Genomic DNA, 16,915 nt, shown 5'->3' with positions numbered 1-16,915 from the left:
TTCGCCTCCTGTCCTGAGCCGTCTGCTGCTGCTGCTGCACGTCCCAGGAGCCTTTACGGGGAGCCTGTCTATGGGGCTAAAGCACGCTGGCACCCTTCAGACTGAAACACACTGAAGCACTACAGGTACACACAGGCATGCACGAAGAAGATCCATCCAATTCAAACATTCCGAGGAAATCCTACACATAGAAAAGCACTTAAAAATGAGCCCTGTCTAATGAGCTACATGAACCCAGCAAAAACAAAGTGGGGAGCACCTGTCAGACTGCTGGCACCTGGCTACAGGAAGAGCTCAGGATCCATCTCCCACTCTCACCAAACTGCTCAGAGGAACAGGTGGTGTTTTCCACCTTCAAAGAAAGACACCGTCGTCACCTGTGCAGCACCTCCCGTCCATCATCGCTGTGCTCCAGTCACTGCTAACAGAGCTTCATGACTCAACCTAACCCGGACTTAAAAAAAGCTGTTACCTTCTGGGGAAAACAAAACAAATACTCACTCAAGACAACACTTTAAAAAATGTAATTTACTTTGCAGTGAAAAGATACTAACATTTCCTGTAGATTATGAAGAGGACTCCAAAGACGTAAGTAATACTGTTCTTCGGACAGATCACAGCATCTCAGTAAAGGCAAACCTGACAGAGAAGCTACGGCACAGAGTGTAATGATGCAACACGGACGGTTCGTATCAAGGCTGGAAGCAGCACGTTCTGCCTCAGGCTTCTCGGCTACTTCGCTCTCAGCCCCAGCGGCTCTCACAAGCACTTTGCTACGTCTGTCTTGTTTCTTCAAATCTAACAAGAAACCTCGATATGCAGACCACACGGAGCACGGCTGTGCTGAGGGCCCGTGCGGAGCGCCTGCCAGCCTGGCCTCTGTGCTGCGCTCCACAGCAGTGCTGTCTCCCGGCCTCCGGCTCAGGCTCCACTTCCCCACACCCAGAATCTTCTCTCCACATTTCTTTTCACACTTCTATATATAAAATTAAGAAAATCCAAATACGATTTTCACTTCACTGTTTCCCATGTATAACCTGGATTTTCACCTTTGCTTGTCACCAGAGCTCGCAAAAACAAACCGAACGCTCCTTAAACTCAAACTGCTTCCTTCTAGCAGATGGTAACGCACAGACTCTGCCCAGGTGAACGTGAGGAGTCACTTCACTGCAACAGTGACCTGGCACCTGCATACCGGCCTTTCTAGTCAAGAACAGTCTTCCTTGCTTTAGATAGTTGCCAATCTTCACTAAAACAAACTTTTTTTTCTAATTCATACCAGTTTCTTAATGAGCCTCAGCAAAGAATTAAGGGAAAAGGATTATTAAGACTTCTAATAAAGGACGTGGTTCTATTTTAATATATTCTCATGATCCCTTCTCTTTTGCCTTTAGCTTTAACTGTCAGAACCACAGATGGGAGCAGAGTTCCCACTATGGATGAGGCAGTGGGTCCAGGAGTGGATGTGCAGCCAGAGAGTTCAGCAACACCTGGGACCCCAAAAACACTGACGTGACATTAATCCCACAGCACAACACATCGAACCCTAGCCATTCCGTTTACGCTGGTCCCCAGAAAGAGTGGCAGTAAAAGGGGTCAGGACACGTGAAAGAAACAGCTTGTGTTTACAACAGGGAGAAATATCTGCTGAAACCTGACAGCTCAACAAGTAAATACAAACGATCAAATTCATCCTGGAACAGTTAAATCACTGCTATGGTGAAAAGCTGTCACTCAAAACACAAACACAGATGACTTGGGAAAGCAAAAATACAAAGCGTGGAGAAAAGATGTGACCCTGCTCAGCCAGAACAGAGCCTCGGCGTGGAGGCCACTCACCGGCTGAGGAGCAGCTGCACCGCGCCCTGCAGAGACGCCCCGAGCTCCTGCCGCGCCTTCTCCCCCAGGTGAGCCAGGCAGTCCTCCACGGAGCTCTCGGGATTCGCAGGGCTGAACACTGGAGAGGTGTGTCGGTCGAAGCCCGTGCTGGTGAAGGCTGAAGACAGGGCAAGAGAAAACCCCAGTGTGCTGAACGCTGCCCACGGGAGCCCTGTCAGCGCTCGGGGGATCACGAAGCTACGCCCAGGTACCAGCTAACAGTTAAAAGCCACCGGAAAGTCAGGTCATCGTCATGGGACGTTATCTTTCCTGGAACACAAAACTTGAGAGGCCCTAAATTTAGAGATCTTTTTTTTAAAGGAAAGATTTTTATGGAAAAACCTTACTTTTTAAGAGAAGAAAAGACTAAACTGGCATGTTAAAAATACACAGGCCAGTTCAGTCTGAGAATGACAAACGTGAGGCCTCTCCTGGCTCGACCCTCCCTCTCTTAGCATTTGGCTTTTCCTTCTACAAAGGTGGCATTTCTGAAACCAGACTCCAGTTACGTCAGTCAGTTAGAAGTGTCAGTAAAGGGCACTAAAAGCGAAGATTACCGTTAGGTTCTGGATTTCTATGAACTTCTACTCATACTCTCTTTTACTAACAGGAAGCTGATTTATAAACACAATTTATATTTTTCTTGTTAAAAATTACTGGGCAGCACAGAAACCCACACAAAAGCATGAACATGCGTCTTCCCAGGGTTACGATACAGCACAGCCCGAAGGTGTCCAACGGCCTGACGACCTGCCAGCTGGTGGCCCCACACACAGAAGGTGGCATCACACAGCGGGGCACGGCCCCACACGGGACGGGACGGATGCCGGCACGTGCTCCCCTGGGGACGGGCCAGTGGAAGCAGAGCGTTTGGTTCCGTGTACTTATTTATGCGTGTAACCCATCACAGGCAAATACCCAGAGACAAAAAGCAGGTCAGTGGTTGCCACGGTTGGGGTGGGGCGGGGGCTGGTGGGAGCAGAAACAAAAAGTTACTGTTAAAGTATATAGTGTTTCTCTGGCGGATATTAAAAATGTTCTAAATTTTGATTGTGGTGATAGTTGTACAATTCTGTGACTATACTAAAAACCACTGAATCATACACTTTAAATGCATACACTTTACGGTATGTGAACATATCTCAATAAAGCTGAAAAAAATTATTTATGGAAAGCAAAACAAGAAGTAACTCAAATGCTCCCCTCAATAATGAGGAAATGACTGAGTAAAGATTCATTCAACACATGTAACTTCACACACAATACAATGTAACTGGTTTTAAAGTTTACGATTTAAATGTTCAGTATAAAGGGCGTGGCTATAACATCACGTGTACTTTGCTGCTACAACTATGGTGCACACGCACAAAAGTTAACAAAAGCAGCTCACCTCCACGTCTCCCCTCTGTGTTGTTACCAACGTAAGGTACCAAAAGCACATCAAACCACACTGAAGGGAAAGTAGCTAAACACGCCTGTTTAGTCCATTACCTGATACCAGAAAAGGCTACATCTAATCTGCTGAGGTTAGTTGGAGACTTTAATAAACATATCCCCCAGGGAAGAAAAAGGGTACCTTCCAGTTTCACCCTTATAACACTATGCTCATGACCTCTACTGTAAAAAAAAAAAAAATTAAACCACACCAACAGAATCCCCTAATCAACTAGGAAAATAAGAAAAAAGAGACCTTCAGAAATTTCTTTGTCCAAGGATTTTAGCTCTTCTTCAATTTCAGTTTTAACTTTTAATAAAACTTCTTGATCCAGAGATTGTGAAGCTATATCTTGTTGAACCCCTGAAACCAACAAGAAAGGTTGAAAGAGGGAGAAAGAAACCATTAGAAAATGGGTAATATTTTAAGCATTAAGTCAGAAAACACAACATCAAAATTCATTATTGGGACTGGGGGCTGGCAGACACCTGAAGACACGGAAGCCAAGACTGGGTTGGTGGTACCACTTCTCCACTTCTGAGGAGGAGCTATGGAACTCAGGCCACTGTGGGGACAAAACCACTAATTCAGACTGTGTCCTCTCCATCTTCTGGTTGGGCAGCTATAAAGGAAGTATCTCAGAAACATTTTAACACGACAGAGAAGGAAACCTGAAGGGTCGTCCAGATCGGCGACAACGTCTCCTGACGCTGGCACACGTGGTCCCCCACCTTCACAATGCATGCAAACTGCAGCAAAGGGAAGGTCTGTTATCAGCACAAGATTTATATCCCACAACTCAAGAAAACTACGAATATACCAAAAGTACAGGGCACAACCTATTCACGCAGGAAAAGGAAAAGGAAGGTCTTGGTCTGCAGCAGAGAATGGAGAAGAGTCTGAAGGAGAAGAGAAGACCAGACACGTGACAGCTCACTGGCTGCTGCCCCAGGCACCCAGAGCACAGCGCCATCACCCCACCCGCAGCACTGAGTCTGAGCACGACCCCACCCTCCCCCTCGCAGCCCATTCACAGACACTGCCAGCACCAGCACAGCTGTTCGGATCACTGGACACAGCAAAAGCAGTTCTAAGAGGGAGGTTTATAGTTACACAAGCTCATCTCGGGAAACAAGAACAATTTCAAATCACCTAACTCCACACCTAAAGAAACTACCAGAAGAACAGACGAAGCCCAAAGTCAGCAGAAGAAATCATACAGATCAGAGCAGAAATGAATGAAACACAGACTAAAACAAAAACAAGAGAGAGCACCAATGACACTAAGACCTAACTCTGAAAAGAGAAACAAGGTTGATAGCCCTTCAGCCAGACCCATCCAGCAGGAAAGAGAGGTAACCCATGTAAGTGGAATCAGACATGAAAAAGGGACGAGTAAAAGAAAAAAGTTTTAAGTTAAAAAAAAAAAAAGAAAAAAGTTACAACCAATATCACAGAAATACAAAGGATCATAGGAGATTATAATTACACACTAATAAAATAAAATGGACAACCTGGAGGAAATGGACAAATTCCTAGAAATGTATAATCTCCCAAGACTGAATCAGGAAGAAACAGAAAATATAAACAGACCAATTACCAGTAATAAAATTGAAGCAGTAAAAAAAAAAAAATTAAAATTAAAAAAAAACAACACCTCCCCCAAAAGTCCTGGATCAGACAGCTTCACCTGTGAATTCCACCAAACATTTAAAGAACAGTTAACACATCCTTCTGAAACTACTCCAGAACCTGCAGAGGAAGGAATGCTCCCAATCTCTGTCCATGAGGCCAGCATCACCCTGATTCCAAACCAAAGACAGCACAAAAGAAGAAAACCACAGGCCAGTATCAGTGATGAACACAGATGGACAAACCCCAAGCAAAGTACTAGCAAACGGAATTTAACAAAGCATTAGAAGGATCACACACCAGGAACAGGTGGGACTGATTCTGGGGTGCAAGGATGGCTCAGTGCCTGCGAACCCATCAATGTGACACAAACTGAAGGATTAAAAACCACATAGTCATCTCAACAGATGCAGGAAAAGCTTCTGACAAATTCAACATCCGTTTATGATAAAAACTCTCAACAAAGTGGGTACAGAGAAAACACACCTCAACACAATAAAGGCCGTATATGACAAGTCCACTGCTAGAACAAAGACCAGGACAACAGACAGCCAAAACCGCCCTGAGAAAGAACAGAGCTGGAGGAATCGCACTCCTGTTTCAAATTACACTACAGAGCTACAGGAGTCAAAGCAGTGTGGTACTGGGACAAAAACAGACACATGAAACGGTGGAACAGAACACAGACCCCCCCAAAACCATGCTTATACGGTCTGTTAATCTACAACAAAGGAAGCAAAGAGGAAAAGACAGACTCTTCAGCACACGTTGGAACAACTTATCTGCAAAAGAATCAAAATGGAACACCTCCTCACACCATACACAAAAATAAACTCAAAATGGATCAAAGATTTAAACGCAAGACCCAAAACCATAAAACTTCTAGAAGAACACACAGGCAGTAAGCTCTTTGACATCAATCTTAGCAGTATTTTTTTGGATGTGTCTCCTCAGACAAGGGAAACAAAAGCAAAAATAAACAAATGGGACTCCAAATCAAACTAAAAAGCTTTTGCACAGAAAAGGAAACTAACCACAAAATGAAAAGGCAGCCTGCTGAATGGGAGAAGGTATCTGCAAATGGTAATATCCAAAATATACAAACTCATACAACTCGACATAAAAACAAAAACTCAATTAAAAATAGGCACAGGGTCTGAATAGACATTTTTCCAAAGAAGACACACAGAGGCCAACAGGCACATGAAAAGATGCATCACTAACCATCAGGGAATGCAAATCAAAACCACAACGAGATGTCACCTCACACCTGTCAGAATGGCCGTTATGAAGACAAGAACCAGACCCTAACACAATATGTAAATCAACTATACTTCAGTTTTTAAAAATAAATACAAATTAACTATAGAAGCAAGGGAAAAAAAGACAATAAAAAACAAGCGTTGGCAAGGCTGCGCACTGTTGGTAGGAATGTAAAGGATACAGCCACTATGGAAAACAACATAAAAGTTCCTCAAAAAATTAAAAATGGACTACCATACGATCCAGTAAATCCACTTTCGGGTATTATTCTGAAGAGCACAAAAAACACTAATTCAAAACAATATATGCACACCTAAGTTCATTGCAGCATCATTTACAGTAGCCAACCTAAGTGCCCACTGATGTATAAATGGATAAGGATGTGGCGTGTGTACAGATGCATGTGCGCGCGCGCACACACACACACACACACACACACACACACACAGAGCACAGTACCACTCAGCCGTAAAAGGGATGAACTCCATTTGGGACAGCATGGATGGACCTAGAGAGTGTTATGCTGAGAAATAAAACAAAGACAGACAGATACCATGTGATCTCACTTATATGTGGAACCTAAAGAACCAAACAAATGAACAAACATAACAAAACAGAAACAAGACCCACAGGTACAGAGAACAAAGGGTGGTTGCCTGAGGGGAGAGAGGTGGGGGGTGAGAAGGAAACAATGGCAACCCGGCAACTAACCAGCTTGCTTGTGGCGCTCATTTCACAACATGCATTTATATGAAACATCACACTGCACACCCTGAAGTGCAACTTCTGATAATTATACCTAGTAAAGCTGATTTTTTAATTACATAAAACATTACACAAAATTTGAAACAATTTAAACTATGAAAAAGGTGATCTTCATAAGTTTTCATAAAGCATAAAAATCTATATATACAGGCTTTCCTTTTCTTCTCCTTTTTTTTGTTTTTTCTGTTTTGTTTTCGGGGGAGGTGATGAGGGTTCTTCATTTAGTGAAGTTGCTGGGGACTGTACCCACGCCCTTGGGCGTGCTAGGCATGCTCTCTACCACTGAGCTACACCCGCAACTCCCAGGCTTTGTTTTTCCAATTTTTCATTGGGTGGTAATGCACCTGACGTGACACTCCGGTCCCAACCGTTTTAAGCGCACAGGCTCAGCCCACTGCGTACACTCATGACGCCCTGCTACCGTGCCCACCGTCCGCCGCCCGAACACTCTTCTTCCTGTGAAACTGAAACCGCACCCACTAAACTCTCCACAGCCCCGCTCTGCAGCCCCTGGCTGCCACCGTCTACCGTCTGCCTCTAATTTCAATGACTCTAAGTACCTCATTTATGGGGGGGTCATACAGCATTCGTCTTTCTGGGACTGGCTTATTTCACTTACAGACAGACTTGTAACAACTCTCAAGTGATGCTTAAAATCAGAGCGGCTTTTCCTTTTAGAAGCGAGGCTCTGCACCAGCACTGACCAGGTACCTGCACTGGGCAAAGTGACCGCTAGAGTATCTGTGGCATTAAAACAAGGCAAACACAAACTGGGAAATTAACTTAAAGTCAGTCTTATTTCTTTCAAAAAAATTCTCTCTCCCTTCTGGCTTCCTGGAAGGCATCTCAGAGAAGTGGGAGGTAAGCTTTGGAGCCAAGCACTCCAGCTCATCACACACACGTGACCTTGGGCAAGGCACATAATCTTTTGGAGCCTCTCCTCTTATGTAAATAGGAAAATAACACCTACCACCGAGGCAAGGGTAAGGAGATAAGCAAGTTAAGCTCCACACACCAAACGTGCTCAGCAGAGAGTGGCCCCCACTCACCATCCCTGTGACTGTCTAAGATGATCCTTCCCCAAACCCAACCTTGTCTCTGAAAACAGAACCAGCTCACAGGCTCCTCATCAGTCATGCTCACCCAGAATCTGCTTAAGAGTCTGGACCAGCAGGACAACCCTCTGACAGCTTAGATAACCCAAGCAGTAATAAAGCAGGGCCGTTGCAACGCCCACCAGGAGAGCTCCTACAGTTACTCTCGCTCTCCAACTGCCGCAAGAGAGGATGGCTTAGTATCAACTGATCAAAAATACGTGTTTTGCTTGAACACATGTCCAACAGAGTTTAATTTATATTCAAAAATACAGAAGGAAAGTTGGTTTTTTTTTTTAACTGAAAGGCACATTTCACAATAAATTCATCTGGGAAGTTTTACCAGGAAGCTACAACCCTGAACACCAGAAGGTCCCTGGTTTTCTACGTTTCCAGATGTGACTTGCGTCTAAGAAACCTGCCTTCAGGGGAGGGTATAGCTTAAGTGGTAGAGTGCATGCTTAGCATGCATTAGGTCCTAGGTTCATTCCCCAGTACCTCCTCTAAATATAAATAAATACATAAACCTAATTACCTACCCCCAAAAAATAAAAAAATAAAAAATAAAAAAAGAAAGAAACTTGTCTTCAGATTTCTTCCAGGCTCAAACCGTATGTGCCGTACTCGGCAGTGCAAGAACTCTGATCAGTCACTGCCATGAGCAAAAGTGAGCCAGTGCTTTTAAAAAAAACCTTCCTTTTACCTACCGACACTCCCTCAGACTACTTCAAGAACAGAAGCAGGGCAACGCCTGTGCTGAGAAGTCTGGGTTAGCCCTGCAGGTTCCACAGAATCACCTCAAACCCAGTACCCGCTAAGTTTGCCCCTGACCTGTTCTTAATCAGAAACAGAGAGCACCTGAACATTTCAGGGTCTTGCCAGCCTGCTGGATCTGACTGTGTATAAGGCTTCCTGTACGAGAGGGGCCCCCCCACCCCCTGCATTGTGGATTTTATCGTCAGGTCAAGGAGGACCGTCCGAAGAGGCCCTCGACAGTGTGAACCACCTGCTGTAACTGAGCTGCACTTCAGTGCCATTTCCCTGCTTTCATCTAGAAGTACAGGAAGAGACAGTGTCTTGAAACCTCATACTGTACCTGGTATTGACATTTTCCACTGCTTTTCCTCGTGCCCTAAGTAATAAAGCCCTAAGTCAAAAAAAAAAAAAAAAATCTCTTAAAGAATAACATTCCACTGAAAAGGAAACAGTACAGCTTCCAGTTACGGGAAAACCTTGGGGCGAAACTCGAGAACGAAACACAGCACCCAGCCTGTGGTTCCAGGGACCAGACACTGCAGGGCAAAGTCCAGACACAGCAGGTCCCTCGGTTGCGACGCAGTCCCCGCTGTCCTGCTCGACCCCCTCTGCTCGGCACGTCCAGGCGGCAGACACAACCTGCTCACTCTCAGAGGAGAACATGCAGTGCTCACAGGGTTTGCACTGTCGGCCCGACTTCAGACAGCCACTGGGAATCCTGGGCCGTGCTCCCTGCAGATGAGGAGGGACTTCTGTACCCTGCCATTCTGCTGTGGCTCTGCCTCAGAACTCAGAGCCGAATTCAGACTGACCGCTCAGAGCCAGGCCACTGTGGAGGGGCTCACAAGCTCCCTGTCTGTGCCTTAGTACTCCCACTGTGCAAATGTACAGTCATCTTATTCTGATTTCATTAGAGTGCTGTTTATTTAGATTTTCCCATTACATATTATTGTAAGTCACATTAAATTCTGTATGGTAAGAAATTTTTAAAAATTCATTGCTGTTCCTAACCAGTATGAACTCATTGCCAATTTCTTCACCAATAAAAAAGGCTGTTTATGCTACATTTTAACCCAACCTGGGCTGCCCTTCCTTTTCCTGATTATTCAGCTCTGCCCACCCTGCAAGGACCAATTTGAGTCTCTCTACTTTTCCACATTTTCTTCACGGCTACTTAAGTATCACCGACATTTGAATATTTATACCACTTAGTCTGTGACACACAGTTTAACATTTAAATATACACTGTGTTATATCACTTAATAATTTCACAGTTTATTATCATTAATCTGACCAGATTGCAAACTACTTGAGATAGTCCCTTTGTCCCAGACTTGTGTCAAGTAAGGACTAAAAAAGCACTCAAGTACTCGACAGCCAAGGCCACCACTGCCTGTGACAAAGTCACACACACGGCACACACGTCCAGCCCCGCTGGGGAGAGAGGGTGCCGAGGGAAAGACGATAAAATCAAAGTCACAAATACATTCAGAGAAGCTTTAAAAAGGTGTCAGTATATTTTGAGGCTATGTGAAATGACGAAAGTTGAAAGAAACGGAGAAAACGAGGAGTCAGTGTAGGTCAGAGAACAAGAACACAGACCGGCCACAACCAGGGCAGCACTGAGAACACTCAGTCGTGCTGGCGGAGCTGTGGCGGAGAGCACTGAGGACGAGGGGAAGGGAGAGAGCGGGGTCTCATCCACCATCTCCACGCTTGGCGGGCGTTCATCAGTGTCTGAATCGGGATGTCAGACGTGGAATGGTCAGGGTTAGGCCTGGTCCACCCACCCCACTTACAGAACTGAAATGACTTGCCCAGGCGCAAGTAAATCACACAGAAACAAGATATTCTGATAAGTAAACTTACGACTGAACCTAAGAACACACGAGTCTAATTTCTGATGCACAATGAACAATAAGGAATACATCAACGTTTTACCTGCCGCCTGCTTCTTTTTGGAAACTCTGCAAACATATACACACCCACACACCCAATCACGCCACCACCACCACCACCACCACCAATGACAATGATGTCTCGGTCACCATATGCCTCACCCCCCAGACTAAAGAGAAGCAGCTGACTGAAGGAGCACCTGTTCGCATGAGGCCGACATGACGCTAATTACACACGACAAGCTGTCACACTCGATAATAAGCCACGTGGAAACCCCGAATCAGAAAGTCTCCTGCTGTCAGGACACAAAAGGCTGTTTCTTCAGCTAACCAATGACACAGACAGATTCAGTGATTTTCATTTAATCAACCCCTCCCCACCCAGACTTTCAGAAGCACAGAGCCACACGGGAGCACCAGTGCAGCATAAATCCTGCAGCATAAACCCAGAAAAATAATTCAAAGATAAACAGGCTTTAGCACCCTAAACCCCACCCACTTCAGTGTCAAGTAAAGGGTCAGGTGAGGCAGCAGCCATCACATTCCAGCCCTGAAATGCACTCAAAGTGAGTGTCGGACCGAAAAGTTTAGAACCGTGTATGGGCTAGACCTTCCAGAGCAAAATACTTTCTAAATCGACGGTTCCCCAAACTAAGGGCACATCAAAACTACCAAGAGAACATTAAATGATAATTAAATAATAATTAAAAACACAGATTCTCAGGACCCAGCATGAAGCACCTGGTTCACGGTCTAGGGCAGGGCTCCGCGGCCTTTGTTTTAGTAAGTGTTCAGGCTGTTAGACTTGACAAACACTATTCGAGACAACCCAAATGATTATAACCAAACTGAGAGCAGCTACTGAACAGCACAGACAACACAGTTCACCTGTTCACTCAACAGCAAAACCAGATACCCCGGATGACACCATACTGGACCAGTAGGTGAGAAATCAGACGGATGAAACCCACCAAATTGCAGAAGAGCCGGTCACAACGATGGTTCTCAGGCTCAGTGTTACCAAACTCCCCAGCTATCCTGCAGATCAGGCGACAAATCTGCAGGAGGACAGGTTTGGAAGAGAATACAAAGAAAATCCAACCGTGACCAAACGTCTCCTCTTCCTGCAGAAACACTGAGACAGAATGAGACAGTACGCCCTCCAGAAACAGCGGGCTGGAAGCAGAGTCTGGGACTGGGTGTGTGACTCCGTCTGGAAAAGTCGACCTGAGACGACCATGCTCCCCACACTGATCTATGGAGCCAGGGCAACTCCTGCCAGAACTCCCAGCTCCCCTTTCTCCAGATACGGACAAGACTACCCTGAAATCCACACAGAACTGCAAGACTCAAAAGAGTCAAAGCGATTTTAAAAAAGAACAGGGTTGAAAGACTCATACCTCACAATTTCAAAACTTACTACAAAGCTGTAAGTAATCAAAACAGTGTGGTAATAATATAAGAACAGACACACAGACCAATGGAATTTCTGAGGGGCCAGAAATCAACCCATGTATCTAAGGTTAACTGATTCCTGATAAGGGTACCGAGGCCATTTACTGAAGAAAAATATAGTCTCTTCAACAAATGATGCTGGGACAACTGGGCATTACCAAGCAAAAGGGTGAATCCAGACCCTCACCTCACATCATATAAAAAAATCAATTCAACACTGATCAAACAGCAATATTTAAAAGCTAAAACTTTAAAACTCTTACAAGGAAACAACATAGTTGAAAATGTGCATGACCCTGAATTAGGCAATGGTTTCCTAGATATGACCCCAAAACACAAGAAACTGAAGAAAACATAAATAAAGTGGACTTCACAAAAATTTAAAACTTTTCTACGTCAAAGGACACTACAAATACAGCGAAAACACAAACCACAGAACGGAAGACAATACCCGGAACTCACATATCTGATAAGGGTCTGGTATCCAGAATTTATAAAGAACTCTTACAACTCAACAACAGAAAGACAAATAACCCAATTTTAAAATGGACAAAGGATATGAACAGACATTTCTCCAAAGTTATACAAATGGCCAACAAACACATGAAAAGGTGTTCGACATCAACAGCCATTAGGGAGACGCACATTAAAACCCAATAAGCTACCACTGCACACCCACCAGGACAGCTGTAACTCAAAGTCAGCAAGTTTGGCAAAGATGCAGGGAAACTGGAACCCTCCTACACTGCTGGTGGGAATGGTACAGCCACTTCGGAAGATAGCTTCTACACTCTCACCATGTGACCCAGCAATCATGCTCCTCAGTATCTACCCAAATGAGTTTAAAACTTACATCTACCCAAAAACCTGCACATCAGTACTTACAACAGCTTTACATGTAACTGTCAAAACCTGGAAGCAACCAAGATGTTGTTCCTCAACAGGTGAATGAATAAAACAAACTACGGTGCCTCCAAACAGTGGAAGCTATTCAGCAAGAAGAAATCAGCCACCACAAGAAGACACTTCTCAACCCTCATCAGGGTGACCATTACTTTAAAAAGCAGAAAACAGCAGTGCTGGTGAGGATGTGGAGAAACCAGAACCCCGAGCATTGCTGATGGGAACGTCCAATGACGCAGCCACCGTGGAAAAAGCATGGCACTTCCTCAGAAAAATCAAACATGGACTGACCCAGCAGTTCTGCACCTGGGTATGCACCCAGAAGAACTGAAAGCAGAAACTCACACAGATTATTTGTATACCGATGTTTACAGCAGCATTATTCACAACAGCCAAAAGGCAGAAATAACCCAGCGTCCATGAGCAGACGAACGGATAAACAAAACGTGCTTTGTGCACACACTGAAACACGACTCAGCCTTAAAAAGGAATGAAGTTCTGATACACACCACCAGGCGGATGAGCCTCAACGACACTACGCTAAGCAAAGGAAGCCAGACACAAAAGGACAAACACTGTATGATCCCACTCAAACGAGATGTCTAGAACAGTCAAATTCGTACAGACAGAAAGTCAACTAGCGTTTCCCTAGGGAGGAAGGGGGGCTAGTGTTTATCAGATGAACAACAAGCCAGCGGCACCGCAACGTTCCTAGTCAACAAACATGAACTTGCTCTCCTTCCTAAGAAGTGTCTTCTTGTTAAATCCTTGTTAACGACAACACCAAGGTGCTGTGCGTTACCAGGCGCAAGGCTGAACAGAACAAGCTATTACTTAGCATCAAACGTGCAAGTCGACAGGACTTCTACTAGCCAGGATATATAAACGAACTATTTCAGCACAAACGAACAGTCTGGAAGAGCTGACAACTTCTGGAAAAGTTAACAGAAGAGTTAACTATTTATGGGAGAGTCTGTTCCTAGCACAGGACTCACTTGGGAAAAATGAAAGACATTTAATGCGGCAGAAATCTTGAGTCATGAATAGGATCACCTCTGTTGGCCTCTTCCTCTCACACCTACTGCTTCATCAACTTGAAACCAAACCCTGTCCAGCCTACAGCAGCAAATGCTATGGCAGACCCTGCTAGTAACAGCACAGCGCAGAAGTGAGTCCCCCATCACGTCTGAGACGCAAACAGGACAGCAACGCTGCTGACAGCAACCAGGGCCTCCTTCCTTCTAAGAGGTCAGCACAACACATGCCTGCGCTTGCGCACAAACACTCTGTATTCTGTCCTAAGACGACAGCATGAGGACAGCAACCAGATCTCAAAAATGAAACAAACCAAAAACATCAAAGCAGGCGAACGCCTCAGATTTAAAAAGGAGATTCTACAAAGTTCAGGTAGGAAAAAATTCTGTGTTCAAGCGAGGAAAAAACTGATCAGCGCAGGCTTGTGTAAATGCTTAAAGTCCTTACAAATTTAGTCACAGCTGTTGAAAAGGCGTAGTTTTTGTGGCACATGGAGTCTTGTTACAGTTAAGAAACATCACCGGTGGAATCTGGGTAGATGGGCAAGTATGTATGCACTAGGGCGACCAAGTTTTACTCAGTCCTGGGCACACCAGACAGCTGGTCACCCTAACACGCATGCATGGGGGATGTGTCGATTAGGACAGGCGAGTCTCCGTTGTGGAAACAAATAAAGCCCGAGGTTTCAGCGACCTAACCCAAAGGCCCACGTCGCCCTTGTGTTACAGATCTAAGCTGGGGAGCCAGGAAACGGCTTCCTGGAGTCACTTACAGCCTGCCTGACGCTGGGCCTGCCCCACTGTGCAACTGTGCCCTTAGGAACACACGTCCCCCTCAAATCCACACACACAGGAGACAAAGGGAAAGAACGGGGAGGAGGTACACTGCTTCTAAATGCCACAGCCTAGGAGGGACACAGTCACAGCCACCCGTACTTCACCGGCCTGGGCCCTGCACAGGTGCATCTCCCACGGGCCCAGGAAGGGGAGAAGGAAAGACGCAGGGAAGTGGCAGGAAGCAGCACCGGAGTCCACTGCTCCAGAGCAGCTCGGCTCCGGAGAGAAACAGGCAGGAGTAAGCATGGCTGGTTCAGAGTACCAGGCGAGGACAGACCTGAGACACAGCAGGCCACGGGTCACGGAGACCAGCGGCATCTTGTAGCGCAGCCCCAGGGGGAGGGAGCGACCTGGGCTCCTGATGTAAGTAAGAGGCAGTGCCAGGAAGCTCAACCTGCTTATAGGAAAACACGTGACGTAGAGGCGTGAAACGAAGGAGGAAAATCAGGAGACATCTGCAATAATCTGAAGCAGAGCCTGAAGGATAATGAGAATCACCATAAAATCGGGACAGCTGGTAACGGTGACACAGACAGAGGGCAAGAAGCAGAGATAAGAGCTGCAGGATGACTCTGGTGTTTCAAGCCTGGGCAGCAGGAGGTCTCCCTAACAAATTACTGTAAGAACAGGGGCAAGCTTAGAGGGGAATATAAAAAACCAAGTTCTAGACCTGTGTGTCTAATAATATTGCAGCCACTGGCCACACGCAGCTTTTTAAGTTAAAAAAATTAAATAAAATTAAAAATTCAGCTCCTCATTTGCACTGGTCACATTTCAAGCATCCAACTGTCACATGTGACTTGTGACTGTAGTACTGGGCAGAGCTGATCTAGAACATTTTCATCACCGCACAAAGTCCTAATAAATAGTGTTTTTCTAGACCTACCAAGCTATAACCAGTCAGGGGAAGGTTTTGGAAATGTAAATGAGACTGGAAACTGGAAAGAAAAAGTTTTAAGGAATTTGCAGGCTAATCGATTACCTTTTACCAGTAAAAACTGGTGAACACCCTAAACGTCCTACAGTAGGAGACTGTCGATATTTACTTATTTACATGGAAAAGTGTTCGATTATACTGTTAGCTTTTAAAATGGGAGGAGAGTACAGCTCAGTGGTAGAGCACATGCTTAGGATGCACAAGGTCATGGGTTCGATCCCCAGTACCTCCATTACACAAATAATAATAATTAATAAACCTAATTACCTCCCCCCTAAAAAAATGTTACAAAGTGTCAGGGATATGACCACATTTTTACAAGCTGTAAATTCCAGTTTACATGTATCTATAAAAATGTTCAGAAAAACGTTAACACTTCTTAATTTGTTACTGGATTACAGGATTTTTTTTTTTTACTCTTCTAAATACTTTCATATGTATTATTTAAATAATAAAAAAGAAATACGATTAAAGAATGGAAATGACAGGAGACAGATGTGAGCCTACTATAAAAACAGCATTTAGTCCTGTGCATAAATGGACTAAACTCTTAAATTATGAGGAAAATAATGTTCTTTTCACACTGATGTAACATAACAGGTGTCAGCAAACTAGGGCCCGTCAGCTAAATCTGCCTTCTGCGTATTTTTACACAGCCCACGAGCTAAGAATGGTTTTTACATTTTTTAATGGCTGAAAAAAAATCAAGGTTAATACTTCATGACATGTAAAAATTTTAGGAAATTCAGTGCCCAAAAATAAAATTTACCTGGAATACGGCCACAGTCACTCAGTCACGTGCTGTCACGGCTGTCCTGGGCCACACTGGGAGAGGCGGGCGGCCGCACTCACCACACACTGCAGTGAGCCCAGCACACGCCACGACCACGTGCACGCCGCAGCACAACTTTCACTGTACCTGGGCCCACCCACCGTGCGAAACCAAGGAAAGGAAAGTGGACTTGGAACATCATGCTTTTAATGTGGCCTAGACTAATTTGTCATCAAATTAGAGGCAAAGTACTGTT

At 44.9% G+C, this 16,915-nt stretch overlaps 1 protein-coding gene across 6 annotated transcripts in view; it reads right to left on the bottom strand.

Moving 5' to 3' along the window:
* Positions 1 to 16,915, bottom strand: part of BCL2L13 (BCL2 like 13) — a 44,301-nt gene that overhangs the window by 13,261 nt on the left and 14,125 nt on the right. For 5 of the 6 annotated variants that reach the window (XM_032473045.1, XM_032473044.1, XM_032473046.1 and 2 more), the window contains exons 3-4: positions 3,569 to 3,676; positions 1,840 to 1,996 (exon numbers count right to left, since the gene is read on the bottom strand). In XM_032473045.1, coding sequence (XP_032328936.1) covers positions 1,840 to 1,996; positions 3,569 to 3,676 — 265 coding nt within the window. The remainder of the gene's footprint in view (positions 1 to 1,839; positions 1,997 to 3,568; positions 3,677 to 16,915) is intronic. The other variant, XM_032473042.1, reaches the window with a different exon arrangement.

Source organism: Camelus ferus, chromosome 34, assembly GCF_009834535.1.
Source record: "Camelus ferus isolate YT-003-E chromosome 34, BCGSAC_Cfer_1.0, whole genome shotgun sequence".
Classification (NCBI taxonomy): domain Eukaryota; kingdom Metazoa; phylum Chordata; class Mammalia; order Artiodactyla; family Camelidae; genus Camelus; species Camelus ferus.
The sequence above is the reverse complement of the archived record's forward strand: the minus strand, read 5'-3'. Positions and strand labels throughout refer to the sequence as shown.